The 24353-nt window shown below is 42.0% G+C and overlaps 5 protein-coding genes across 8 annotated transcripts; 2 read left to right on the top strand and 3 right to left on the bottom strand.

Moving 5' to 3' along the window:
- Positions 1-944: 944 nt before the first annotated feature.
- Positions 945-3949, bottom strand: mrps31 (mitochondrial ribosomal protein S31). Its single transcript, XM_003971242.3, has 7 exons — positions 3773-3949; positions 2930-3379; positions 2597-2749; positions 2334-2477; positions 2183-2256; positions 1563-1703; positions 945-1483 (listed from the first exon to the last, which is right to left on the bottom strand). Exons 1-7 carry the CDS (start codon positions 3868-3870, stop codon positions 1248-1250), a joined length of 1296 nt encoding a protein of 431 aa, XP_003971291.2. The 5' UTR covers positions 3871-3949; the 3' UTR covers positions 945-1247.
- A 194-nt stretch (positions 3950-4143) lies between these two features.
- taf6 (TAF6 RNA polymerase II, TATA box binding protein (TBP)-associated factor) lies at positions 4144-9027 on the top strand. Its single transcript, XM_003971137.3, has 15 exons — positions 4144-4374; positions 5558-5715; positions 5803-5889; positions 5985-6138; positions 6286-6342; positions 6428-6547; positions 6644-6765; positions 6954-7031; positions 7110-7211; positions 7288-7470; positions 7572-7646; positions 7736-7861; positions 7948-8121; positions 8199-8390; positions 8468-9027. The coding sequence occupies exons 2-15, from the start codon at positions 5560-5562 to the stop codon at positions 8750-8752; spliced, it is 1911 nt and encodes a 636-aa protein (XP_003971186.1). The 5' UTR covers positions 4144-4374; positions 5558-5559; the 3' UTR covers positions 8753-9027.
- Positions 9028-9336: 309 nt separating this feature from the next.
- Positions 9337-11276, top strand: sat2b (spermidine/spermine N1-acetyltransferase family member 2b). Its single transcript, XM_003971136.3, has 6 exons — positions 9337-9451; positions 9539-9590; positions 10260-10340; positions 10419-10520; positions 10596-10636; positions 10716-11276. The coding sequence occupies exons 1-6, from the start codon at positions 9389-9391 to the stop codon at positions 10893-10895; spliced, it is 519 nt and encodes a 172-aa protein (XP_003971185.2). The 5' UTR covers positions 9337-9388; the 3' UTR covers positions 10896-11276.
- Positions 11277-11457: 181 nt separating this feature from the next.
- On the bottom strand, positions 11458-15658 carry LOC101067711 (claudin-15). Of its 2 annotated transcripts, XM_011611659.2 has the most exons (6): positions 15335-15658; positions 13975-14299; positions 13251-13415; positions 12919-13000; positions 12740-12850; positions 11458-12671 (listed from the first exon to the last, which is right to left on the bottom strand). In XM_011611659.2, exons 2-6 carry the CDS (start codon positions 14189-14191, stop codon positions 12572-12574), a joined length of 675 nt encoding a protein of 224 aa, XP_011609961.1. In that variant the 5' UTR covers positions 14192-14299; positions 15335-15658; the 3' UTR covers positions 11458-12571. The 2 variants fall into 2 exon arrangements, with proteins under 2 accessions (XP_011609961.1, XP_029704620.1); XM_029848760.1 differs by lacking the exon at positions 13975-14299.
- A 2405-nt stretch (positions 15659-18063) lies between these two features.
- grk1b (G protein-coupled receptor kinase 1 b) lies at positions 18064-23051 on the bottom strand. Of its 3 annotated transcripts, none has more exons than XM_029848759.1 (7): positions 22184-23051; positions 20384-21090; positions 20063-20190; positions 19738-19895; positions 19302-19385; positions 18823-19224; positions 18064-18748 (listed from the first exon to the last, which is right to left on the bottom strand). In XM_029848759.1, the coding sequence occupies exons 2-7, from the start codon at positions 21080-21082 to the stop codon at positions 18465-18467; spliced, it is 1755 nt and encodes a 584-aa protein (XP_029704619.1). In that variant the 5' UTR covers positions 21083-21090; positions 22184-23051; the 3' UTR covers positions 18064-18464. The 3 variants fall into 3 exon arrangements, with proteins under 3 accessions (XP_029704619.1, XP_029704618.1, XP_029704617.1); XM_029848758.1 differs by lacking the exon at positions 22184-23051 and having other exon boundaries at positions 18823-19024; positions 19100-19224; positions 20384-22163; XM_029848757.1 differs by lacking the exon at positions 22184-23051 and having other exon boundaries at positions 20384-22163.
- Positions 23052-24353: the final 1302 nt, after the last annotated feature.

Raw genomic sequence — 24353 nt, 5'->3', positions numbered from 1 at the left:
TTCACTGCGGTGACGCCTTCACGGCCCGCCAGCCAGCTCGTTTTTCTCAACTCCAAAACAGGAATCTCCCTTCATAGCGTGAAGGGAGATGTGAATAACGAATCGTTTAATAATTAACTCATATAAACAATAACTTGTGTGATGCCGATTGCTGGGAATTAATCAGTTTTGATATGTAAAGAAATTGGGTTTTTCACATTACAGGATCGATTCTGTGACGTCTACCCGATGACTACAGAGCAACTTCATATATTGTGTTTGGGGTTTCCGCGCCCCCCCCCCCCCCCCCCCCCCCCCCACACACACTTTTTAAAATCAACAAACTAGTGAGATTTTGAGTAAGTATATTTTAAGTGTTTAATTATTTTAAATCCACAGACTCTGACGCCTATCGGTGATTCCTACAATCTTGGTGGTGCCATCTAGTGGAGCATTTGCATATTTGTGAGGCTATTCTAAACTCGGTGTCGTGTCTTTCCATGCCAACTGTATTTTTTGTACTTTACTCAGCCCATTCACGTACGGCTGGAAGTCTTATCATGCCAATCTCATCAGTGTTTAAGGAAAACTGAACAAAATGTGGAAATGAGACATGCTTGATTGTCACACTCTCATTTTACACACTTTTCTTAGACAACACATTGTCCGGGTGTTTTTAGACCAAAAGGAATCTGCAGTTCATTGTTACCATGTTTTTTAACTTTAAAAGCACTTCCCTTTCAGAGGCCGTGAGGTTCAAGGTCTCATTCTACTGTAAACTTTGGGTCCTCCAAGCTGCACGTAGTTTTCTTTTTTTTCCCATGAGCCACTGGGAAAACACCATTTAATCATGATCACAAATGTTTATTTTCTCCTTTAAAGACAATGAAGAAAATATTTCTGTCTAAATTTAAACTGACCTGTTGTTTTATACCAATCTACTATTAAACACAATGACAGAAAACTAGTTTAAATAAAAACTTTTAATCAAGTTAACACATTAGAATTATCAAGGAACACTGTGTCTAAGTCAGCAGATTTATTCCTTATTTCTGAAACACGTGTATTTCCAGACAAACTTCTTTACATACATTTTTATAGATTTTCTGAAATATTTAAATCAATCTTGATGACTGTACTTTGGCTGCTTATTATAGTAATGGAACATTGTAATGTCTCCTAACATTTTCTAACATAATTTATTAAGCCAGAGGTGCTACACTACCAAGTTCTTCCCAGACCTTTCGTAGGGTAACAATTCCGAACCCTTAATTGAGGTAAACGTCGGCTCCTTTTAGAATTTCCTGTTTTTCACTGAAGTAATCCCTAAACCAGAAAATATGGTCCTTCTTCTGCTGAACTGTCAGATAAGGGTTTTTGGACAGACCGACCACCACGAGCTCCATGAAATGACGAACTGGCCCTTGACGTGGAAATCCCTCCTCCAAGTGTTTCTCTAAGAAGACGTGTTCATAGAAGGAGACGCTAGCTTCCTCTTCCAGACCTGAAACCGAGCAAGAGGACAACTTCAGTCAGTGCCTTGATCAAGCAGAATTCAAGCTCTTGTGTCGTATAATAATCACCATCTTCGTTGTTGATCGGGTACTTCCACAGTTTTCCCTCCTTGGTCCACTGAATCATTTCCTCGAGTCCATTGCGGGCTTGGTGGTTGATTGACACGGACAACTGATTAGCGAATTCGACGTCCCAAAGAGTTGGTCGTGCTAAATAAAAAAAGACAGCAGTAAAACAAAAATGTTGCATTAGGTTCACATGACCAAACTACAGTATTATTTTTTAATAGAAAAGCATATTTAATTTGCCATGCAATGCCACTTATCCGCCTAACGATTAGGTCCTAATCATTTTGAGGTTCTCACATATAAAGCAAATAAAGCGACACACATGCCTTCTCACCGCGAGAAACTGAGTTTATTACACAGCGCTCTCAAACTGAGTTCTAAAAAGAGACTCAATTTATCTAGCTCATATCCTCTAACTCGGCAACTCGCAGCAAACACTCAAGATGCAAGAAAGCATTACAGATTACTTAAACTATGCAGTTTGTGTGGACTTGTGTTGTGCAAAGGAAGTGTTGACAGGATTTGAGTGGCTAAATAGCCATAAATCATTTACTCTAAGGAACTGTAGCTCCAACTAATCAGTTGTAGATGCAAAAGGGAAACTTAAAAGTCTTCATTACCTGGTGCAAGTTCAGCTTCTTCACTGGTGGCTGGGGAGAAGATGTTAAGTCTCTTCCCTGAGTGAAAGCTCTTCCTAATAAAGAATATATTTATTCAAAACTTTGTCCCCACTGCAAAACATCAGGTTGGGAAGGAAATCAAAGCACTTACCTTCTCCGAATACCCTCCAGCTCACCAGTGATTGAGCGATCTTGCGTATATCCTCGCCCATCATCATCAAACCGGATTGGATTTGTAGCCCAAGATTTCTGTCTGTTGGTTTTCTTTCCTACTTTCATATCAGCAATAAGTCCCCTGAAAAAAAACACATAAAAACTTAAAATTACACAGAATTGAAGTCACAACTTAGATTACCGGTAAATACTTTTCTACTCAAAACTCCAATACAGCAGCTGGATATATTATGCACATACCCAAGCTTTTGAGTGTCACCTTTCCTCTGAGACTCGGTTATAGACTCGTGCTGCCTCAGTTTTCTGAGTAGCTCAGATTCCACCTGGCTGCTGTTTGGAAGAGTGGAAGCAGCAGCAGATGCAGCTGTAACCAGTTCAGGGTCCAGTGTTTTACTATAAAACAGAATGTAAAGAGGATTTGAGTATAACTGAAGAAACACAGACACTGCACATCTTTCTGAGGTGTTGCGTTTTGGATCAGCATCAGATAAGCAACCTGGGAGTCCTTGCCAATGATATGATAAAGGACCAAACTGAAAACCCCACAGCTGAAGAATGCAGCAACAAGCTTACCTCTCTGTTGAAGCCTCCCCTTTTGCCTGCTGAAACATACTGATGGTGCTCTCCATAGCAGCTGGCTTTGACATGGGTATGGACTGAGGACTTTGCCTAAATTTTACACCTTTGACCTTCCTTTTATTTGTTACTTCCACCTTCATGCCTCCGAGAAGGTCAAGGAGACTCTCTTTTCCACTCTTTGCCTTCACTTGTGTGTGCTGCTCAGTAATAACAGTTGGCTGTGACTGTGTTCTGATTCCATTGTCTTTACTTTCCTCGGCCATTATGATGCCTTTACTGGCAACTTCAACTTTCTGTTCATTTGAAAGGGGAGTTTCTGTTGGTTCACGCTCTCCATTTCCATTTGGTATGTCATTTTGATGAGACGAAGCGACACCACTTTGCTTTTCACACAGCTTGACTGATGTAGTGCAGAGAGATCTCACTCCAACTTCATCTGCAAACCTATGTAGGAGCAAAAGACGAGCTGTCAATAGGAATCTCATAAGAAATAGTAAAATATGCCAATTGCTATTGAGCACAAGCATTTAAAATAGCATAGCAGTTGCAAAAATAAATATTATCAGACAGTACACGTTGTAATGTTATTCACACACAAAAACAGACCATAAGCCTTTTGCAACACTCCTGTGGGTCATTTAGAACTCTTGCAATGTCAGACGGGGTATGTTGCAAAAGAAATGATGCGTCAGAAGTGCATCCTAATTAAAATACCCCTCTTAATATGCACATATTTCGGAAAAAATATAATAAAATGATTTAAGTAACCCTCCTCTGAAAACCCAAGTCAGCTGTGACATCCACTGTTTCATAACGTTGATTTCATGTGAAACTTACCAACAAACTTGGCCTTTGTCAAATTTAGATAATAACTCTGATGACTCGAGAGGATATTTTTTAGCAATACGCAAAGTTCGAAGTAAATATCTATACATGTTTGCTTGTAGCAATGTCCTTCCACGTTCCTGACGTTTCCTTAGTACGGCAAAAAGACACCATTGGAAACTCGGAGATGACATTGGTTCCGGCCAACAAGATGGATAATTTTATAAAAATCTGTTTTATTAGATTTTGATGGGAAAATTCGGTCGAAAATTGAAATCGTATAAATTATTTTTTCTACATTTGATTTTTAATCATTTAAATTTGTAAGTACTGTATTTTCTTGATTCGAAAAAAAAGAGCGGCGAGCGCCTCGTTAAAGTCTCGCGAGACCACAACCGGAACGTGACTCAAAATGGCGGAGCAACACAAGCGCTAATTCATTAATAGAGGTCTCAGCAGCAAACGTTCGATTAGTTTAGTTATTTACTTTAAGAGATGGACATACTTAAAGAAAAATTGTCTATGCACAAAAATTATTATTGCAAATCTCGACACTGACTGTTTTGAATTCGCAATACCTAGACAACATCGGAAGGGAGGGGAACTTCACGCAGGTACAAACGTCAACTCAGCGGCAGCTAACTTACTAGCCTAACCGCTACCATTCAACATATTTGAATTCCTGTAATGATACGTTAAACAAAAGTGCAATCCATAAACGACTTAAAACTAATGCAGTTTTAATTTCACTATGTTGCTCTTGCACTGATTTAAAATATGTTTTTGTGGCATGTGCGCTATATGTTGTTGGTGACTTATCGCCCGTCAGATTGTGAACCCGCTCTTAGGCTTTTTTAAATATTAGGTTTAAAATATCCCTAAAATCCCATTTTTCTCTTATATTTGATCATTTTCGATGTATTTATCAACCACTCTGAGTTACAGTGGTTGCAATCATTGCTCTGATACTGATAGCAGAATGCTCATCCTCTATAAATGAGTACATTTATTAAATCGGCCTACAAATGTATAATTCATTGTTTATCCTTCAAGTTATGTGTAACATATTTAGACGTATACTTTTTATCAAGTTTAACCAAGCCAAAAGTGCAATCATATTGTAATGTTTCCCCACCATTTCTTTGATACACTACACATTTAAAATACATTTTATTGAAATTATAAGTCAATTCAGTTTTTTTTAAAAATTTTTTTACTTTGTATCCTGTTGGCTAATATTTAGGTGCACTTTAAAAGAACATGAGCATTTCAAATGGAAGCTTCTAAAAATGTACTAGTAATTATTTGTCAGCACTGTATATTTTTGTGCCCAGTTTACAGAACTGATATTCACCTCTATGTTACAGGTGCTCAGAACAATAACAGCCCTCCATTGCACATATAGATTTTAAACCTTCTGTGTTAATGCATTTTGTCTGTGTTTTTCTTTTCATGGTGAATATGTGTTTACAATCCTAAATTATTTTGGCTATGAAATAATTGGCAATGGTATTTTCAGTTTTGACGTGATGTGTTTTGCGTCCTTTCCTTTACGTTATAGGTAGATGTGTTTCATTAGCAGGATATTAAGTGATTACATTAATAGTCCCAGCATAATATTTTCTTTTCCAGTCTTGATTTAAAAGATCAACCCTGTGTAATATTTTAGTCTTCTCGTATTGCGAAATTGAAAGAAATGTGTGGCCTAACAACAACAAAGGCTGTAGTAAAAACACTATAGAAGATGACTTCATCTTTGTATGACGTGACATTCACCAACCTATTCACTTTTGTTAGCCATGGCGGAAGAACGACGGCAGAAACAATGTTCGGTCGTCCTGCCCACGGAGTCCATGAAGGCCATGGCAGAGTCTATTGGAGTGGGACAGTTACAGGAAGAAAGCTGTGTTGCTCTGAGTGAAGAAGTCAGCTACCGAATAAAAGAAATTGCACAGGTATGGATATATTTTGTTGTCTGTAAACTCCTATGAAACTGTGGGTTTTAAACGGGGCCACGTCCTGTCTTTCTCCCTTTTCCATAGGATGCACTCAAATTCATGCGTCATGGGAAGAGGCGTAAATTAACTACCAGCGACATAGATAATGCTCTCAAGCTAAAAAATGTGGAGGTAAAGGGGAAGCTACACTCGTAAAGAACAAAAATGGTCCCGATGAAATTGAGTCGGTCTAACTTCTGTCTTCTGTGTGATTCCTCTCCTTCAAGCCCCTTTATGGCTTTCAGTCGCAAGAGTTTATCCCATTTCGCTTTGCAAGCGGTGGTGGAAGAGAGCTTCATTTTTATGAGGAAAAGGAAGTCGACCTAAGTGATATTATCAACACGCCCCTTCCCAGAGTTCCACTAGATGTGTCTCTAAAAGGTTTGTACCCTTCACAGATATTCATCGAGCGTTTCACTACATGCGACCATAATTCAGGTTTTTGTATGATGTTAGATATTGTTACTATAGGTTTTATTACTATTATCGTATGCATTTTATACCACCTGCTTGTTTGTCAACCCACAGCCCACTGGTTAAGTATTGAGGGGATGCAGCCTGCGATTCCAGAAAATCCACCACCAGGTGAGTCTTGATTATTCACGTTTCTCTGAAAATAGACCAGATGTGTCCGAAAATAAAATTGTTGATTTTATTTATTTCTTTTCAGTCCCAAAAGAGCAACAAAAAGTTGAATCAACGGAGCCCCTCAAAGTTGTCAAACCTGGTCAGGAGGAGGAAGGCACCATCCAAGGCAAAACCCAGGGGGCAACAGCTGCAGATGGCAAAGGTCAGTATTTTCTGGTAGAGTGAAATGGAAAAATCTTTTCCTCTCCTGCTACCATACATCCTTCTTTTCTTTTTTGACTTTCCCTCCTTCATACAGGAAAGGATAAGGGGCTGATACGGTTGAAGCCACGCAGCACTCACGAGCTTTCTGTAGAACAGCAGCTCTACTACAAGGAAATCACGGAAGCGTGTGTTGGTTCCTGTGAAGCCAAGAGAGCTGTAAGTCATGCCTGTCTGGCTGCTTCCATTGTGTTGGATACTGTGCTCAGTGTACCGGTGTAATGTACCTTCTTATCAAAATAACATATCAGTACAATGAAAACATAACAGAAAAACTGTTAAAAAAAAAAAAGCATTGTTATCGGTGTGATACGTGTTTAACTAGTGTGCATACCTGCTTTATTTAGGAAGCTCTACAGAGTATTGCTACAGATCCTGGATTGTATCAGATGCTCCCAAGATTCAGCACCTTTATATCTGAAGGGGTGAGCTTCATTTTCTTTTTCCGCTTCATTAATACATAATAGTATAAGCTGAAGGTCCTGCCTTTTTTCTCCTCAAAGGTTCGTGTTAATGTGGTGCAAAACAACCTGGCTCTACTCATCTATCTGATGCGGATGGTCAAAGCTCTGATGGACAACCCCACCCTGTATTTGGAGAAATATGTGAGTGCTGCAATCAAAATGTGCTCCTTGTTAACGGAGCTCACTTCCATCTTTGATTTTTCTGTTTTAATCACAGCTGCATGAGCTCATCCCAGCTGTGGTGACGTGCATCGTCAGTAAGCAGCTGTGCCTGCGGCCAGATGTCGACAACCACTGGGCTCTGCGCGACTTTGCTGCTCGCCTCATGGCCCAGAGCTGCAAAACCTTCAGTACCACAACCAACAACATCCAGTCCCGAATCACCAAAACTTTTACTAAGGTGGGCTTTCCTTGTTAAGGAATTCAGAAGCAAATGTTGCGTTTAAATCGTCAGTGATCTGATGATATCCTTTGTTATATGTCACTAATCCTAATTTGCAGAGTTTACTGGATGACAAAACCCAGTGGACGACACGTTACGGCTGCATCGCTGGACTTGCTGAACTCGGACCTGACGTGAGTTTGCTGCTGTCTTTATATCCCAGCCCTCATCGGCTGTATCGTTGGGATCTTCACCAACCTCTTGTTTTTCTGCTTTTTTTCAGGTGATTAAGACATTGATCCTTCCTCGGCTTACTGTAGAGGGTGCTCGCATCAAAGCAGTGACGGAGGGACAGGTGGTCTCCAATATTGATAAGATAGGAGCAGAACATGTTCAAAGCCTCTTACTGGTAATAAAGGAACTGGATTTAAAGAAACCATTTTTCTACAGTGGTGCTGAGGATTCTACTATTCGAAATGTCTTTACCTGTCGTAGAAACACTGTGCAAGTGTTATTGCCAAGGTCCGATCCCCACCTGACAGCGTAGAACAGTATCGGACAGACTACGGTTATCTGGGACCCATGCTTTGCTCCCATGTAATCAAGGCCAGGACCCAAGCGGCTCTGCAGGCGCAGCAAGTCAATAGAACCACGTTAACGATCACCCAGGTACATCATCTGTCAATCATCTGCTGGGTGGAATTGACCAGATAGCTGATCAGTTATCAATGATCTCTCTGTCACAGCCTCGTCCCACCCTCACAGTCTCACAGAGTGGGCTGAGCGGTTCATCAGGGCCACGCACGCCAAGCATCATTAAAGTTCCCAGCTTCCTCACCCTGATGTCGCCACGTCCTGGGACCCCGTCGCAGCCCTCCCCGCCAGCAACAAAATACATCGTCATGGCAACAAGTGCAGGGCCCGCCTCCACTCAACAGGTACATTAATTACACTGCAGATGGCGCCCTTTATTCAGAAATTGCACTTATTTGGGGTCATTTAAATTGTCCTCCAGGTGATCACCATCAGCTCCTCCCAGTCTGCCTCACCAGTCACCAGCACTGTTCCCAGTGCCACGTCAACCCTGCAGCCTTTGGTGAAACTGGAGTCCAGTGGCCCCGGACTGACGGCCTCCCGGCCGATGCAGAAGTGCATCGTCGTATCTCTCCCCTCGTCTGCCTCCTCCTCTTTAGAGTCAAAGAGCTCTGTGTTACCAAACTCAGTTTCAACCCCGGTGGAAACGGGGATGAAGCTGGAGAGGTCCGAGTCCCCCGGAGCCAGCACACAGTCGCCACACTGAGACTGAGCAGAAACGGTGGTTGTTTTTTTTCTTTTTTTAAAATCATGGTTCTGAAGCTGAACAAGAGTGTTTGGGCTGAACTCTAAGCAGTAATCTCAGGAGGAGGTATCAAGGAATCGAAACATTTTAGTGACAAAGCGCAAATGTGATGTAAATATATTAATGCCCAATGAGAGAGGAAGTCTGTCGGTAAAAACTGTAATGTTCAGCTTATATTCTTATTGATACCATGTGCTTTTGTACTCTAAAATAAATCCCATTTTTTATGACATCTGTTCATTGGCTCGTGCTCTTTTATAATTCTTGGGGAAAACTGCATTTAAGTGATCCCTGGTAAAATATATGTATTAAAATGTATTAAAGGCTTCAATGACTGCAATGGATCCCGTTTGTAATCAGCAGTTTGAACTATTTCACATTGATGACATGCAAACAGCGTGTGTGAAAACAGAAAAGCCATTATTAACTTACATGATTCATTTTTAAAAAAAAATTTTGTTCTGTGAGATATTTTCTTATCGGACAGTTTTCCCTGTTAAAACTGCATGATTGGCGCGTGAGGGGGGCGGGGGCGGGCCCTCCCGTGAAAGTGACCGTAAAAACCGGAAGTGCAGCGTTCACGTTTCCTCCGCACACATGGATGTCAAACTGCGAGCGGCGAGGAAAGAGGACTGCAGGGAGATCTGCAGGATGGTCATGGTGAGCGGGTTCTAGAGGTTCCTCATGCTGCTCAACGTTTAAGTGCACGCTCTGACCACTTTGTGGCCTGTTTTGTGCACTTCTCAGGAGCTGGCGGTGTTTGAAAAAATGCCAGATCAAGTGAAAATCTCTCACGAAGGTATTGTCACATTTACACTGAAATGTAACTGCTCACTTCATGCTGCGTCAAAACTTCCACAAAAATATCCACGTTTTGATTCAATGAACAACTGCAGAATGTGTGTTATTAGTAACTTGAATGCGCTGATTTATTTTCTGTATTTAATTAACGATTAAAGACAGCTTAGGTTTTCATTGTTGTGATGGGGGAAAAAAAGCAAACAAAGGAAGAAACTTTACATAATGAGTCAACATTATACTGACACGGGTCGGCGGCCCTAGAGCCGCCCTAGTGGCTCCCCTGGAAAAAGATGGTGTGAATATATTTTGTTTTAATATAATTTCTGTAGGGGGAAAAACATGACAAACATTCTTAATGTTTTCCAATGCTATAAAAATGTGTATAATAAATATTTAATTTCAACATCTCATTATAATGGAAGTTAAAGCACCATCGTGCAGCACAGTAGTCACGTGGTGCGTCATCCATGATGCGCTGCAGGGAAAATAAATATTTAATCATGAAACTAGTTTTAACCAGGTGCTGCTGGAGAGCTGCTGATCCATTTGAACGGTTATTTAGAACTGAAGATTTTTCATTGTTTTGCTGATTACAAATTCTGCTCTGAATTTTGCAACTATATCTTTGCACATACTGTAAGTAAGTAGTCTCTTTTGTTTTGTTAAGAGTTGGAGCGGGACGGATTCTGCCAGAATCCCTTGTTTGAATGCATCGTTGCAGAAGTGCCAGAGGAGCATCAATCCAGAGGTCAGGTGTCTTTTCTTATGCCTCACTTTCAGTCCACAGATCTCTGTTCAACACTGTCGTCTGCTGTCTCTCTTTCAGGCTTTGCAGTCGTCGGATATGCTCTTTATTTCTACACCTACAGCACATGGAAAGGACCCTCAGCATATCTAGAAGACCTCTACGTGATGCCAGAATTCAGAGGTAAATTGATACAGCACTTAATGAATGTGAAGGCAGAAATTGATTCCCAAGTCAAATAATCCCAACCTTGTGCAGGGAAGGGCATTGGCAAGGGTTTGTTGTCCAAAGTCGCTGAGGTAAGAACGGGTTTTAATCCCCTTAATGTTAAACATCAAGACAGATCATTGTCTTTATGAGTGGTTAATATTTCTTCAGGTGGTTAAAAAGAAGGGGTGTGCACGGCTGCAGATGTCTGTGTTGGAATGGAATACTAAAGCACAGAATTTGTACGCATCTAAGGGAGCGCAGGATCTGACCGTCAGCGAGGGCTGGCACGCTATGCGGTTCGAAGGACAACACCTGGATAATTTAGCTGGTGAAGCACCTAAAGAGTGACCCAAGATAATCGATATTGAATTTTCAGAAATAACCCTTTCCAGTCCTTTAAAATCCTTTTTTGTAAAATTCAAAATGTATTTAAAATCTGTCCTACATTTATTTGAAGTGGAATGTTTCCCATAGAACAGATCTGTCTTGGAAATGTCAGGTCATTAAATGTTTCTCCTCATTTTATGGTTTTAAAATGTACCTAATCCAACCAGTTTTCTGAATATTTTGAACTGATTTGACCTGAAAGTTCCTGCTTTAGTACTATTTAGCGCCACTTGGGGGCAGCTTTGCTCATTCGATGCACCTTATGACGCACGTGTGGCGCACAGAATGTAGATAAACTTTACGTTTCTGATTCATCGACTGTTGTGTGTCCCCTTTTTTAAAGTGTATAATGTAGAACTCAAAGTGGTTAAGTTTTGTCAAGACTGTGCACAGTATCAAAATGAGTATGTAAATACAACACATTGCTCTTTCCTTTTGGCAGCCAGAGAGTCAAAGCTAATAAGACACAATCAATTTTAATAAATGTTAAATGTTTTTTTGCGATCATGTAGAATAAAAGTGTGTGTGTGTGTGTGTGTGTGTGTGTGTGTGTGTGTGTGGGGAGGGGGGGTACAGAGTTCATATCTCAGTAGTTCAATGAGAGGGGAGATAAACGGTGTTTGACAAACAATAACTGGTCAACAGTTACAGACCAGACCCGAATAGTTTGATGAAACACAAACCCGACCAGATGTTTGGGGATCTTTCTTGTTCCTCTTGGAAGGGCGTAACCTGTGTATCCTGTTACTTATTCATCTCCATAATTGTGTTACTCATTGCACATTTCCAGGAGATTTCAGGCAACTCTGTCCATTAAAAACTGTCTCAGAAAGTTTGAAGCCATTTTCCTATTTCCAGGTATTCAGCATCATTCCAGGTCGCAGCGATCATTATTCTATATTTGGATCCCTTGGGCCTATAGTTCAAACATGGCAAGATATAAAATATGGTGTGTGTGTGTGTGTGTGTGTGTGTGTGTGTGTCAGCTGCTGTCAAACTCTTAGTTTTATTTCTGTTACGGAGCTGCTCCACCTTTAAGGTTATTTCCCATGGTAACGGCCAGAGGTTCTAATGATAAAATAAAGAGCAAGACAATGAAATTATAATAAATTTCTCTTATTAATTTGTGTAAAAAAACATATAAAGACACACAAGGCCTTCCAGGTAAAACCTGAATGACATTAAAAATCCACACGCACCAAATGTACAGTAAAAGATAACAATGTTGTGTCCTAACTGAAAAACATAGTTTTGTGTGTTCGTAGTTGTTGTTCCAGGTCAGGTGATTGATTAGCCAGCTCGTATTGCTGCTGGAAAAAGGGAGTATATATGTAATCACTGTAAATGTAACCATGTAAGTATTCAGTTTATAATAGATACACTGTTTCTGCTCTTTATTATCTTGCAGTTTTTCCTTGCTAAGTCAATAAGAAGTTTAGTGTCGTTACACAATAAAAATAAAGCCTTTATATATAATATAATGAAAACGAAAGACTAAAGTTCAAACTGGGTCGAGTTAAGAGCTTTTTACTAGAGTAAAAGCTCTTATCTAGTCTACAATAGTGTGTTTCATCGTTATTGCTGCGCTCTCATATTCCATTTGCAATAATAAACCATTGTGAACGTGCACGTGACTGTCAGACGTAAGCGTTTCTCCCGTAGTTGCTGGGGATGGAGAACGATGTCGGTGTGGCTGTCAGCACGCGTCCTCGAGATGATGGTTGATATGGGTACGATCTAGAACACAAGAGGTCAGGTTAGACCGTTGGCTTCGTTGACAGGGGATCGGTAAAGGCGATGCCTACATTTTTTCTTGGGGTGTCGTGAGCTTGCACGCACACACCAGGCACGACCCTCCGCAGATGGCCAGCGTGGCTGAAGACCAGCCGATGTACAGGCCCTCGCCGATCTCGTACCTGCGGCACGGTTACACGTGAGCTCGCGGCCGAAGGCAGCATGTGCCGTCTGGTTTGTGCAGACTTACTTTGTCCCGGGGTAAAACTGGTCGAAGAACTGCTGCGTGATGTTGGCTGCATACCAAGACACGGCGATCATGGTGCAGATGCCTGCAACACAAGGCATCTTCAGAGAGATGCTGCTGGGGTCTCTGTTTTCACTGTAAAGTCGATTCTATGACCTATAAAACACTATGCAGATGCAAAGAAGTGGTCTTCCGGTTCATGGAGCCCACCCAGACCTGTGAGCAACACCTGATCCACCTCTCGAGGTGTTTAGTGTTACAGACAGGCTGTTCTCCTTTCCCAGACGTTCTAAAAACATGTTTGCCCTGCGCTCCGCCCGGTCCTGCGCCATTACCTTGTAGTAGAAAGAACACGCCTCCAATCGCAGCGATCCTCCCCTTCAGAAGGTAATTTTCCCCTCCGATCTTGGAGCACTGCATCCCAGAGAGGGTGGCCACGATCCCGAAAGACCCAAACACGATCGAAGCGATCATGAGTGCCCGGGAGGCTTGAATGTACCCTGTGGGGGGAAATGAGATTGAAAGATACGCCTGTCCACCCTGGCAGGTCTCTCTTACACCAGTCAGGATGGTTTCAGCGAGCTTTGAATCAAATCGGCTCAAGTCTTTAGTTAAAAATGCTTCACTCCCTTTGAAACGACAAGCAGACGCTCCCTCCACCTCAACTAGTCCCAAAAGATGTCCATCTTTTTTTGGCCTGTTCTTCAGATTTATTGTTGGAATATAAATGATACAGTACTTGTCTGGGTTCACTGAGTTTACTTCTCTTATCTGTAACTTTCTCTGTTTTACTGCTGCAGGCCTTTTAAACAGGATCCCATCAAGATAAACACCACATTTGAGCCAACACTCAAACTCTGTAAACAGTGTGTTTACAGAGAAACTAACATTGAGCTAGTTTTGGTTTTAAAATCCGTTCCCTCGGTTGTTTGTATGGATCCAGCATGGGCTTCCGCCAGGTAAGAAGCTCTCAATACTAAATAAACTACAAAGCAGGTGTATTAGCCTGCGTCCCATCATCCATAAATAGTCTAACCCGTCTCGGCGTTGGCCACATACCATTAAGTGCAAGCAGAGAGGGGAAGTCGCGGCAGTTGTGGACCCCCGTAGAGTCCGTGGCGCAGGACATCCACAGGTTTTCATAGATGGTGGAGGTGGTGATGACGTTACCGTCCACCGTGGAGACTTTCCAGTATCGGTTTGGGAGGGCCACTCCAACCATCAGCCAGGCAATAAACCCCAAAAAGAAGGCGAGGGCTTCCACTATCGCATTCATGCTTCCTTTGAGCTTTTCTCCCAAGAATGAAGACTTTGGCGTCCTGGACCGTCAGCGCCAGAGGTTCAACGTCCCGGAACACTCGTGGCCAACTCTAACGCTCTGATGCTATAGAAATCTACGAATTAATGATTAATTCCTGAGCACCTACTCGTGATTTCCCCCCCATTATTCTCAATTCTATTTTCTGGGAGTGTTAAACAAACTGAGGTGAGGTCCAACCCTCCAGCTCGCTAATGACCGCCGACCTCCAGCCATCCGTCACCACTTGACACCTGCGCTTTGAACGCTGTATCAATAACATCAAACTATGATTGATGGCCCTCAAGTCTCTCGCTTCGCCCCAGGGATGGTGGATGGAGCGGCCTAACGGGGAGGGGGTGGCGAGGGAGCATCACACTGACCCACAGAGGACCATTCTCCGCCGTCCTATCAGTAAAAGCTGTTTGCTCGTCCAACACCTGAGCCTGAGAAGACGTCACCGCTTTAACAAATGAGGCTGATATCAGGGCTTTATCTCCCCGGTGAAGGACCACCTCAACGTTCGGGTCGCACCTACACAAGCACCTTTTTTGTCACCTTTTGTGTGATGTTTTGAGGGGTTAGTTGGGGTTTTTGTTTTTTGTTTTTTTGCACAGTTCTTGGTGAGTTCAGTGGTGTTTAAATAAAAACTATTTTCCTTGAATTATAAGAGAATTTTGTCTTTTCGAACATCAAAAACTGGTTTTATACTCTTAAAAAAAAACTACACCCAAAAAAAACAGCCTTTCAATCACTGTTTCACTTATTTTGTCGCGTGCAATTGCACCTTTCTTGCATTCATCTCTCGTCTGTACTGGATTTTCATGTGTATTTTTTTAGAATAAGCTGCAGTTATATTCAGAAAATAAAGTTAGAAATGCCATGCAAATATCAGTCAAAGGTGTTTTTCTCCCTCTAATGATAAATTAGAGATTTTTTTAAAAAAAAGCTGTCTTATTAAACATAACCAAATTTTGTGCAAAGAACTAAAGTAATTAAGTCATTATTATACCTTTTAATTGTATTTATATTATAATTACCTTACCATAGTTTTTAATCTTTTAAACATTTTTTTCCTTACAAATAGGCTAGTTGACGATAATTAACTCTGTTTTAACCCACCTGGGAGAGCAAAAAGGGACGGAAAATCCCGACAGTTATAGATTCCCGTTGAATCGCTCGCACACGACATCCAAAGATTCTCGTAGATTGTGGAGGTGGTTATGACACTGCCGTCCGTGGTGGATTCTTTCCAGTACTGGTCCTGCAGCGACACAAAAATCATGATCCACGCTGCAAATCCGAGGAAAAGTGCTGTCACCTCTAGGACATCTTTCATTGTGCAAGTCATCTACAGATGATTGTGATCCCTGCCTGTGCAGCTCTGCCTGCAACCTCTGCTATCTAATCACTTGCAGGTTCCCAGCTTCCCTTTTACCTGTTAAACGTAAACCTGCATCAATTTGAATATTGTTTTAAAGGCTGCAGCTTTATTATGTCGGCTATTCCCGCCCAAAATCGATTTCACATGGCTGACACGTTGCCATAGAGATGAAAGTGTACAATGAGCCTCCCCCTTTCCCTCTTTTTTTGATTGGCACTGGAGGCAGATGTAGCCTGAGTTGTCGCGGATGAATTAACTGCTGAGTCAGCACCTTCCAATCTAACTCGATTTATTGGAGTTTAATTGTCCACCCATCCCTGAAAGATGAGGATGACACAGATCATGGGGGTGTAATCCTGCCACGACTGTCACCTCATCCTCCTGCCTGGCCTGTGTCATCTTCTGAGGAACTGGTAGCCTCAGACTTTGAGGTCATCTCGAGTTCCGTGAGCAAACGCTGCAGGAGGGTGACTGATTGAAGGCCGAGAGGCTCTGCTTTAGTGCAGGTTAGGCATTAAAGGTGAAACAAAAGATGCCTTGAAATCCCCTTTCTTTGCAAGTCCATTTTTTATGCCGCGTACATTAACGCCGACGGCTGCTCTTAGGAGAGGCGTTGACTTTGTACAGAGCTGTCAACCAAGACAAGTTGGACAAACATCTGGCTGCTCTTCTAATGGATGACCATCACATGCACATAGACTGTGCAGCTGTGTGTATTCATATTGCAGATGTGTGTTTGAGAACCTCTCCAGAAATCTTATCAAATGCGCATTCTCGACTGTAATCACGAGCATGGTTCAAAGTACTGTCATGAACTTATCGGTACTAAAGCGCTGTTGTGGTTTGAGCCCATAATCCTTTGTTAATATTTTATTCCTGTGCCCTTCCCTCCTTTTCTCTGGTGTCCGCGCTGACCTTCCTGCTCAGAGAGAAGCTTTGTGATAAACACGCCTGAAGTGGTTTCCTGGTTCCATCTGCATCCAGATGTCAATACTGCTGTTTTCACTTTCAATATACGGTGAATGTTGGAAACAAAGTCTTGGAAAAATCGTAGATAGATACAACATTGATGTCAATGAGCAAAGATGGCCGCGTTGTTAACTCTGACCCCCTCCCGGGTTTACAGTTTTCACTGCGTTCATTGTTCGTTACCACACAGAAATGAACATTAGAAAAGGCTCCTACACAGAATTTAATTGAACTATTATTGCAGCAACACTGGACAAGAATTAAAATTAAATTAAATTAAAGTGTACAACATGGGAATAGAAACTTAGAATATGTATATTATATCTATATATGTAAGAAGGCAGCCGTGTTTACACCACAACAACAATGCAACAGCTCGGTGACATAAAACGTGCTCACAGGGACCAAACGGAACCTGTTAATTAGCAGAGAGATGAACCAATGAAAGGAAGAATTAAGGACAATTTAACAGAAAATAATAGAATGTTGATTTATTTTTTTAAATGTAAAAAGAAAAGAGAGTTTAAACAGTGGGACGAAACAGGCAGTGAAACCCCAGAAGGGACCAGATCCTACAGATTTAATCTCCAGTCATTCAATATGCTGCTCATTATTGTTGTTGTTGTTGTTGTTGTTGTTGCTGTTGTAGCAGTAGATAATTGTTATCACTCAGATAAAATGATAAATATATACTAACTATTATTCAGCTGCGGTTTCTCAATAATGTAGTTTTGCATTATTGTTATTGGTCAATAATCAATAAATAAAGTTAAATATTGCATCACTGGAAAAATAACTTTATGCAGCCTTTCAGGCTATAAGCTAAATTTAGACCTTAGTTCCCATTTTGGGTTCAGTAATGTGTTCTCAGTGAAAGCTGTTCAAACAACAACGTATTTGATCAACTTTGTACAGTCGGCGTGGGTGTTTGTTCTATGACTGATGGAGTTTCGGTGAAGTCGATGCCTCATTATGTTTCCATTAATCATTAGGACTGATAACCAGATTAATGATCCGTGTATCTCTCTTAATCACACAGGTCTTTGAAAATGGTTCACCTGCTGAGTAGTTGGCAGGTGTAATTATGGGATATTTTATCCATAATTGCAGGGGTTGGAATTAGAAAGAGAGGCCACGTCAAGACGTTTGACATTGATGGATTTACACGCACCAAGAGGTGGACGGATAAGCTCGAGATGTGTAAATGAAAGATCGGTTGGCCGCGCCTGGCTCAGGGTCATAGGTCAGAGGCTCAGCCTGTATCCACTGGCTCTGCCAGCTAAATCCAGCTTCTTGTTGATCTTGATTTACTGCCTCATTTACCTAATTATTGAAAGTTTATTGACAGTTTATTGACAGCTATTAGTCTGGCTGATAGTGTACTCAAACCTTTTACCACTCTCAGGAAGGACATTTTCAGTCAGCATTTTGAGAATAATTCTATTAATATTTCTTTTATTTGTGAACAGAGGAACTTCAGAGATTCATATTTGCAGTACTTTATTCATGTTTACATCTACATTGTTAAACAGTAATAACATGATGTCCTTTATAACACGTGCAGCAAATATTATAAGATTCATTGTGTTGCATAATGTAACAATGCCAGCAGGGGTTTTATTGCCTGATAAACAGTACGTGTGTTTGTTTAATATGTGGCTGCTATAGAAAAATATGAACATATAGATCTGATATCAGTTACCATGGTACCATGTTGACCAGGTCTGCATGTATATTATGTTTTCACCAGGAACACTATAAATACATCTATGTACAGGTAATAACATGCACAACCATAGATAAATAATAAATACCCACTAATTACAGGGTTGACAGGTTTCACAGAATAAAAATTGAGCGCACGCACTGTCTAATCTGGATTATTTTCTCTGCTACCGCTCACAGAATCGCACATCCTCCACCTTTGGCCTCCACGTAGTTTGGGTCCAGGTCGTTGGGCAGTTTGCCGTTCTCTCCCCAGATGTTCAGCTCTCCAAAGACGCCCGTCTCAATCATCTCCTCCTGCCAGGGGATCGGGATTTTGCCAGAGGCAAAATCAGCGTAGAACTCGGTGTCTTTGTTGTCCAAGACCACGCCTTTGATGGTGCTGAAGGCGCCCACGTCGTCGATGTCTTTGGCGTAGACCATCTTAGGATCCGGGACAAACGGCGGCGGGAGCATTCCTTCAGAGAACCGGGAGGATTTTAATGCAATCAGACTGCAGATGGTGGAGGAGCGGATTTCTTTGGTTGCTCACCTGCTTCCAGGCGGCCCCAGGTGATCTCCTTGAAGAATGCCTGGCTCTTCAGCACGTCGCAGGTGTTGTTGCTGAAGCCGAGGCGTTTGGCCGGGTCCTTCTCCATCAGGCCCTCGCAGAGGTCCTTGCACTCTTTGGTGAACTTTGGGTCGTAGGAAACTGCATCGTTGAGGATCCTGCGAGCTACCTCCGTATTCTCAACCTGGATGAAAACAAAGGGACACAACATTTCCATCATGTGAAGGACAGCGGTTGGTCGTGGACATATATCCGGTACCTTCTCTCCTCGCACTCGGAAGGGGCCTTTGGCAGCGATCATCTCGTACAGAGTAACTCCCAGAGTGAAGTAGTCCACTGTGTAGTCGTACTCCTTCTTCTCCAGCAGTTCTGGAGCCATGAAACCTGCAGCCACGTAGTTTTAAACATACAATGTGTCGACTTGAGAAGGTGGTCCTGAAATGCCGGAGTGTTCCACTCACCTGGGGTTCCAGCATATCCAGAGGTTTTGTCTTTGCCTGGTGGAAGTTCTACAGCCAGACCCAAATCTGACAGGCGGACATGTCCTGTGGGGAAAGAGGCATGAGACTGATTCTAATCACACCCCAGTGGAGGATTCCATACAGAGATCTTTGTGACTTGACCCAAACAATTCTTCTTTCATTCTTGGGAGTTATTTTTCAAGGTAGTACTGTGCTTTGCCCCAAACCCGGAGCTGGTGCTTTACCCCCTTTATTAAGATCCAACGTTATTAGCGAACATGCCTGCACAGGAAGTTCTGACAGATGATTTCAGGAGACATATTTCCACCAATCAGAGGTGCACAAGTGGATGCAAGTGCTGATCAGAAAGGTTCACAGCATATTCTGGCCCTGACGACATCACAGTGGCTAAATATCTGCAGGGGGAGCTGTTCACCTGCATCATCCAGCAGAACGTTCTCTGGTTTCAGGTCTCTGTAGACGATTCTGTGTTGGTGGAGGTGCTCCAGCCCGCAGATGATCTGGGCGGTGTAGAAGCACGCTCTCTTCTCATCAAAGCCTGGGTTTTTTTCATCCACGTTGTACATGTGAAACCTGTATGAAAGGTGGCAGCGAGTTATCAAGGGATAGCCACATGTGTTACTCCTGAGGGCCTTGTTCATATGTTAGTTGTGAGGTTTATCTACCTGAGGCCGCTTAGGAGAGATTAGATAGAGTTCTGGAACTGCGAAGCACAGAAACAAATATGTAGCTGTGAGCACCTGAGATCGCCGCCATTCATGATGGTCATAACGAGGCACAGGTCGGTCTTGGTCTGGAAGGCGTACGCCAGCGACACGATGAAGCGACTGTGGACTTTGGCGAGGATGCGCTTCTCCACGATGGCCCCCTGAACAAGAGACGTGATGAGCACAAGTCACAGCGGGACATGGTCCGTCAGGTAGCATCTAGTCCAGCTAAGAGAGGAAATGTAGCATTTTGCAGACATAAAGTGCAAAAAATGCAGGTAAACCTTTCTTCATGGAGTCACAGTCAGTAGAACTTGGATCATTTGGAACCTGTTGCAACAAAATCCACTTTACCTCATAGCCTTTGCGTTTCTTCAGCCTCTTTTTATCCAGTTTCTTGTTGGCGTACATTTTGCCCGTTGCCTTGGCCTGACATGCAAAAACCTCCCCAAAGCCCCCTTTGCCCAGGACCCTGAAGTCCATGAACCACTCCTCGTCGATAGGTTGACTCTCCAGCCATTTAAACTGAACGAATCTCAGGAAGTACATGCTGTTCTTGTAGGAGGCCACGGAGGTCTTCTCCAGGTGTTTCAGCACCTGCACCTCACTCTCCTTGAACAGATCGCTGCGGGCGTTCTTAAGATCTTCTTTCACTCGAGCTACGGCCTTTTCTTCCAGAAAGCTGCAAAAACTCTTTGACGAGGACTCGTAGTATTTATTGAAAAGTTTTTGGGCCTTCTGACCTCTTTCCTTCTCCTGGCAGACGTTGTAGTCTTCTATGTCTTTCCACAGCTCGCCGACATTTTTATGGGCCGCGTCGCTGTTCAGAAACTGCTGGAAGAGGCGCTTGCCGATTGGCTGCTTGATACAGATGCTGTCAAAGGTCGTGTCTATGGTGGACTTCATGGCTTGACAATCTCTGATGTGGGGGAGATTCAGCCTGGCGCGCATCTTCTTGTCACGCATGGTGGCCGCGGCAGCTCCATCCATGCTTCCACGGGCTGAAACATAGGCAGAGTTTGCCACCACCGTCTCTAAACCTCCGATGTCCATGGCTGCACCTGTGATGCACGAAAGAAGGAATGGATGGTAAACAGAGTGAAGGCTTTCATAGAGCTCGCAATATTGTAGAGCCATGCAATAAACTAAATGGGAAACTCAGGCAGATCCATTTTTAGTCATTGTTTTTTAGTTGTCAGGTTATAACAGCAAAGCAGTCAACTTAATTAACTGGTCTCTCAAAGTTTTTCCATCACTGTGACCCTGAGTGAGCGAAGTCCCTGATTATTACTAAATCTTTTTATAATGCAGGAAAATCCTTCTTTAAATGATTTATTTAAGCCACAGTAAAATGATGACTATCATACTATTTTTATTTTATTTACTTCCACTCATTTGCCTTTATTGAAGTAATATTTGTGATAAGAGATAAACGTTCCACGTGAGAAGATTAAAGCTGTTATACTGCACCCCGGTGGCCAGAACTATAACTGCCGCGTAAGGTGTTGACTTCCAAGACGTTTTGACCGCAGCTGCTGGATTCCTGCTCAACTATAATGGATAAACGACCTCTCCTGTAGTTTAAAACACCGATTTTTTTTAAATAACTTAAGAGACAATAGCTATAGATCTCTTAAGTGTAGTGAAAGGTGTAGAAAAATGGCAGCTGCTTTAAAAAAAAATGGGACAGGAAATGCAAAGTGGATCTAAGGATTAGTATGTTAAGTCTGTGTAATTATTTCATGTGAATAAGCTGCTACGTCTTTACCTGGTATGCCCGGTGCTGAAGCTGATACTCCTGGTTGCTCAGGCTTTCCTGATTTACATAACCCAATTAACACTGACTGTTGATACCTGAAGACTAATCTGAGAGGACATCAACGCTAACTAATTAATTTAATGCTAACTACCGGTAATTAATTTTAGAGCTGTGCTAAGACTAAAACACAATTAACAATCTACTATTAGTTTGAAAAATCTAATCTGGCTGTTTAGATTGTGTCAAATGAGCAAAAAGCTTCCTGATTAATAGAATCTGTCAAATGTGCCCACTGGCCCAGTTAGGTGGAGTGGTCCGAACTAACATCTGCAACTGCAGAATCTTTGACATTTAGGAACCAAAGCTGCACACAGCCTTGATAAAATAGCACTTACCGTAGTTTCTTACTGCATTAAAAAGACAAATGGAAATCCAGTGGCATTAAGTTAAACCCTGCAGAAGCGTCCAAATCAGATCTTGTTGTGTTTTCCCTCCATTAATCAAAGCAAACACGTGTCCTGTCCACGTCGTGGCATTTCTCTCCGTCTGTCCTTCCTCTCCCCCTTCTACCTACAGTGTGGTCTCCTGAAAAGGTTGTGATATCACATGAAATCCCTGGCAGGTCATTAGCTGGTGAGGATTACACCCTAACATTATTGGAGGGAGTAACCTGGGCGAGGCTATTAGTGTAACTGGACAGCAGGATGACTGAATGAGGACTCCTGCACTAACAGAGAGGGCAGCTCCGACCGCTCACACTGAAATCCACATCTGCTCACATTTGCATTTTGACAAAGGAAATGGGCAGAAATATTCACGACAGGGCTTTGAATGATGGTTGACCACATGCAGAGCGTGAGTGTGTCTCGTGGGCAACTGCAGCGCTGAGTCATCTTTATTGTCTGGTGACACGCGAAACTTCTAAGATGTGCTAATACTTCAATGCTGTTGTCTGGAGGAGAAAAAGAGAAATATATACACCCTATAAGATTCATTACTGTGGGTGGGGATAAATTAAATCTGTAGCTACATTTAAGGTGAGACGACTGGTGGAAAGAGAAGGATTTACTGTGGATCACGTAGCTTAAGCAGACAGAAACTGTGTCAAACTGCAGAGAATAATTGTGACCAACACCACAGAAATGCTCCTGACAGTGGTTCTGCAAGACATCATACCTTTATTGTCATATTAGAAGAATAAAATAAAAAATGATAGTGATGAATCAAAGTATACAAGAAGTTTTTTGCAAAAAATGGACCATGTAATGAGTTAAAAGGGGGCTGGAGGGAATGACCAAGTTAACTGTAGCTCATTGTGGTTCTTATTTTTATGTTTAAATAGGCTCTCTATTAACCAGAAAGAATTGAAAACTGCATTTTGTGGCCACAAAAAACTCACAGTAGGTCAACAGACCTTAATAGGAGATAATCAGAGTAGCACAGCAACAACCTTAATGGTGAAAGTCACATTTTAAAATGGTTTTATTTAACAAAAGTAATGCAAGAACCCTTTAAAAATGAAAGAAAAAGTAATTTAGCTTAGGTCTATTTAAACCTAAAGGGATCACAAGCTAAAATCCTATTTAAAGGAGCTGGAGGTGAAACAGATTCTTTCAAGTCTAATCCAGCTCAGTGGCCAAGAGCAAACCCACCCATCCAGACAGGGAGTTTATTATCCCTCAGAAATAACGACAACACCTCAGAAAACATTAAAAATGATCTGTGTTGGAGTCATTCCTCCTCCGCAGTTCCTCATTTTCCACAATAGCCTGATGAGTGATGCGTCAGGGTTTTTAGATACATTTCTGTGTGGTTTAGTTTGTTCAGATAGAAATGTGTTATTTGCTGGCCTTATTAGTGCAGGATATAAGTGAAGCTCAGATGATTACGCAGACGTGGGTAGAAGCAGTGCTGGGAATCCTTTACTCTGTAATTGACTGTGACAGCAATGCTCTGCTGACCTACTATACTTCAGTTCCACTGCTTGGAGAAGATCAGCTGTCATTGCGGTGCCAACGCTAAAGTTGCATTATCACATCTGAAGCAGGTGACGCTCTGAACGTAAGATCAGATTTCATGTTGTCATCGTAAATGAGGAGTTTCTTCAACAACTTATGGACGGGTGAGCTGACCCTTGCTCTCAATCCTTAAACATGCACGAGGGGGCACACTGGGGCGCAATAAAGGACGCTCAGGGAATAAGTTAATTATATAAAAGAGGGAAATTTGCGTTTTCAACTACAGACGGGAGAAGTTTTAACGGACATTTTGTTATGGAATTTTCTCTTTCTCCCTTTGAAATTCTATTTGGGAAACATTTTTTAATTTTGATAAACGAGATTTGCTGTACCGGGACTGGAAATATACAAATCGGCGCCATCTTGTGGCCACGCTTAGAAAAACAAATTCTCTTTTTGGAGGCGGACTAAAATGCATATTTGTTCTGGCCATAAGAGCAGCATATTTACGTAGGTTATGTTAGATACCTTGTTGGAGACCTTCAGCTTTAATAACGAATTAATCTCAAATTGTCGATTGCATTGATTAGTTTTGTCATTTATTTCA

Source organism: Takifugu rubripes, chromosome 15 (assembly GCF_901000725.2).
Source record: "Takifugu rubripes chromosome 15, fTakRub1.2, whole genome shotgun sequence".
NCBI classification, from domain to species: Eukaryota; Metazoa; Chordata; class Actinopteri; order Tetraodontiformes; family Tetraodontidae; genus Takifugu; species Takifugu rubripes.
This window is presented reverse-complemented; position numbering and strand designations above follow the sequence as displayed.

Bases quoted from the DNA above. Each gene is read 5' to 3' on its own strand.
- mrps31 (XM_003971242.3), bottom strand. From the start codon at position 3,870: ATGTATAGATATTTACTTCGAACTTTGCGTATTGCTAAAAAATATCCT. The intron at 3,380-3,772 runs GTAAGTTTCACA...GCTCCTACATAG, and splicing joins GACAAAGGCCAAGTTTGTTG to GTTTGCAGATGAAGTTGGAG. The intron at 1,704-2,182 runs GTAATGAAGACT...TTTTTTATTTAG, and splicing joins AGAAGCTGAACTTGCACCAG to CACGACCAACTCTTTGGGAC.
- taf6 (XM_003971137.3), top strand. From the start codon at position 5,560: ATGGCGGAAGAACGACGGCAGAAACAATGTTCGGTCGTCCTGCCCACG. The intron at 5,890-5,984 runs GTAAAGGGGAAG...CTCTCCTTCAAG, and splicing joins TCAAGCTAAAAAATGTGGAG to CCCCTTTATGGCTTTCAGTC. The intron at 6,343-6,427 runs GTGAGTCTTGAT...ATTTCTTTTCAG, and splicing joins TCCAGAAAATCCACCACCAG to TCCCAAAAGAGCAACAAAAA.
- sat2b (XM_003971136.3), top strand. From the start codon at position 9,389: ATGGATGTCAAACTGCGAGCGGCGAGGAAAGAGGACTGCAGGGAGATC. The intron at 9,452-9,538 runs GTGAGCGGGTTC...TGCACTTCTCAG, and splicing joins AGATCTGCAGGATGGTCATG to GAGCTGGCGGTGTTTGAAAA. The intron at 10,521-10,595 runs GTAAATTGATAC...AACCTTGTGCAG, and splicing joins CGTGATGCCAGAATTCAGAG to GGAAGGGCATTGGCAAGGGT.
- LOC101067711 (XM_029848760.1), bottom strand. From the start codon at position 15,563: ATGACTTGCACAATGAAAGATGTCCTAGAGGTGACAGCACTTTTCCTC. The intron at 13,416-15,334 runs GTGGGTTAAAAC...TTCCCCCCACAG, and splicing joins GTCCCTTTTTGCTCTCCCAG to GGTACATTCAAGCCTCCCGG. The intron at 12,851-12,918 runs GTAAGTCTGCAC...ACCGTGCCGCAG, and splicing joins CAGTTTTACCCCGGGACAAA to GTACGAGATCGGCGAGGGCC.
- grk1b (XM_029848757.1), bottom strand. From the start codon at position 21,166: ATGGCTCTACAATATTGCGAGCTCTATGAAAGCCTTCACTCTGTTTAC. The intron at 20,191-20,383 runs GTAAAGTGGATT...TCTCTTGTTCAG, and splicing joins AGAAACGCAAAGGCTATGAG to GGGGCCATCGTGGAGAAGCG. The intron at 19,225-19,301 runs GTGAGTGGAACA...ACGTGGCTGCAG, and splicing joins TGGATATGCTGGAACCCCAG to GTTTCATGGCTCCAGAACTG.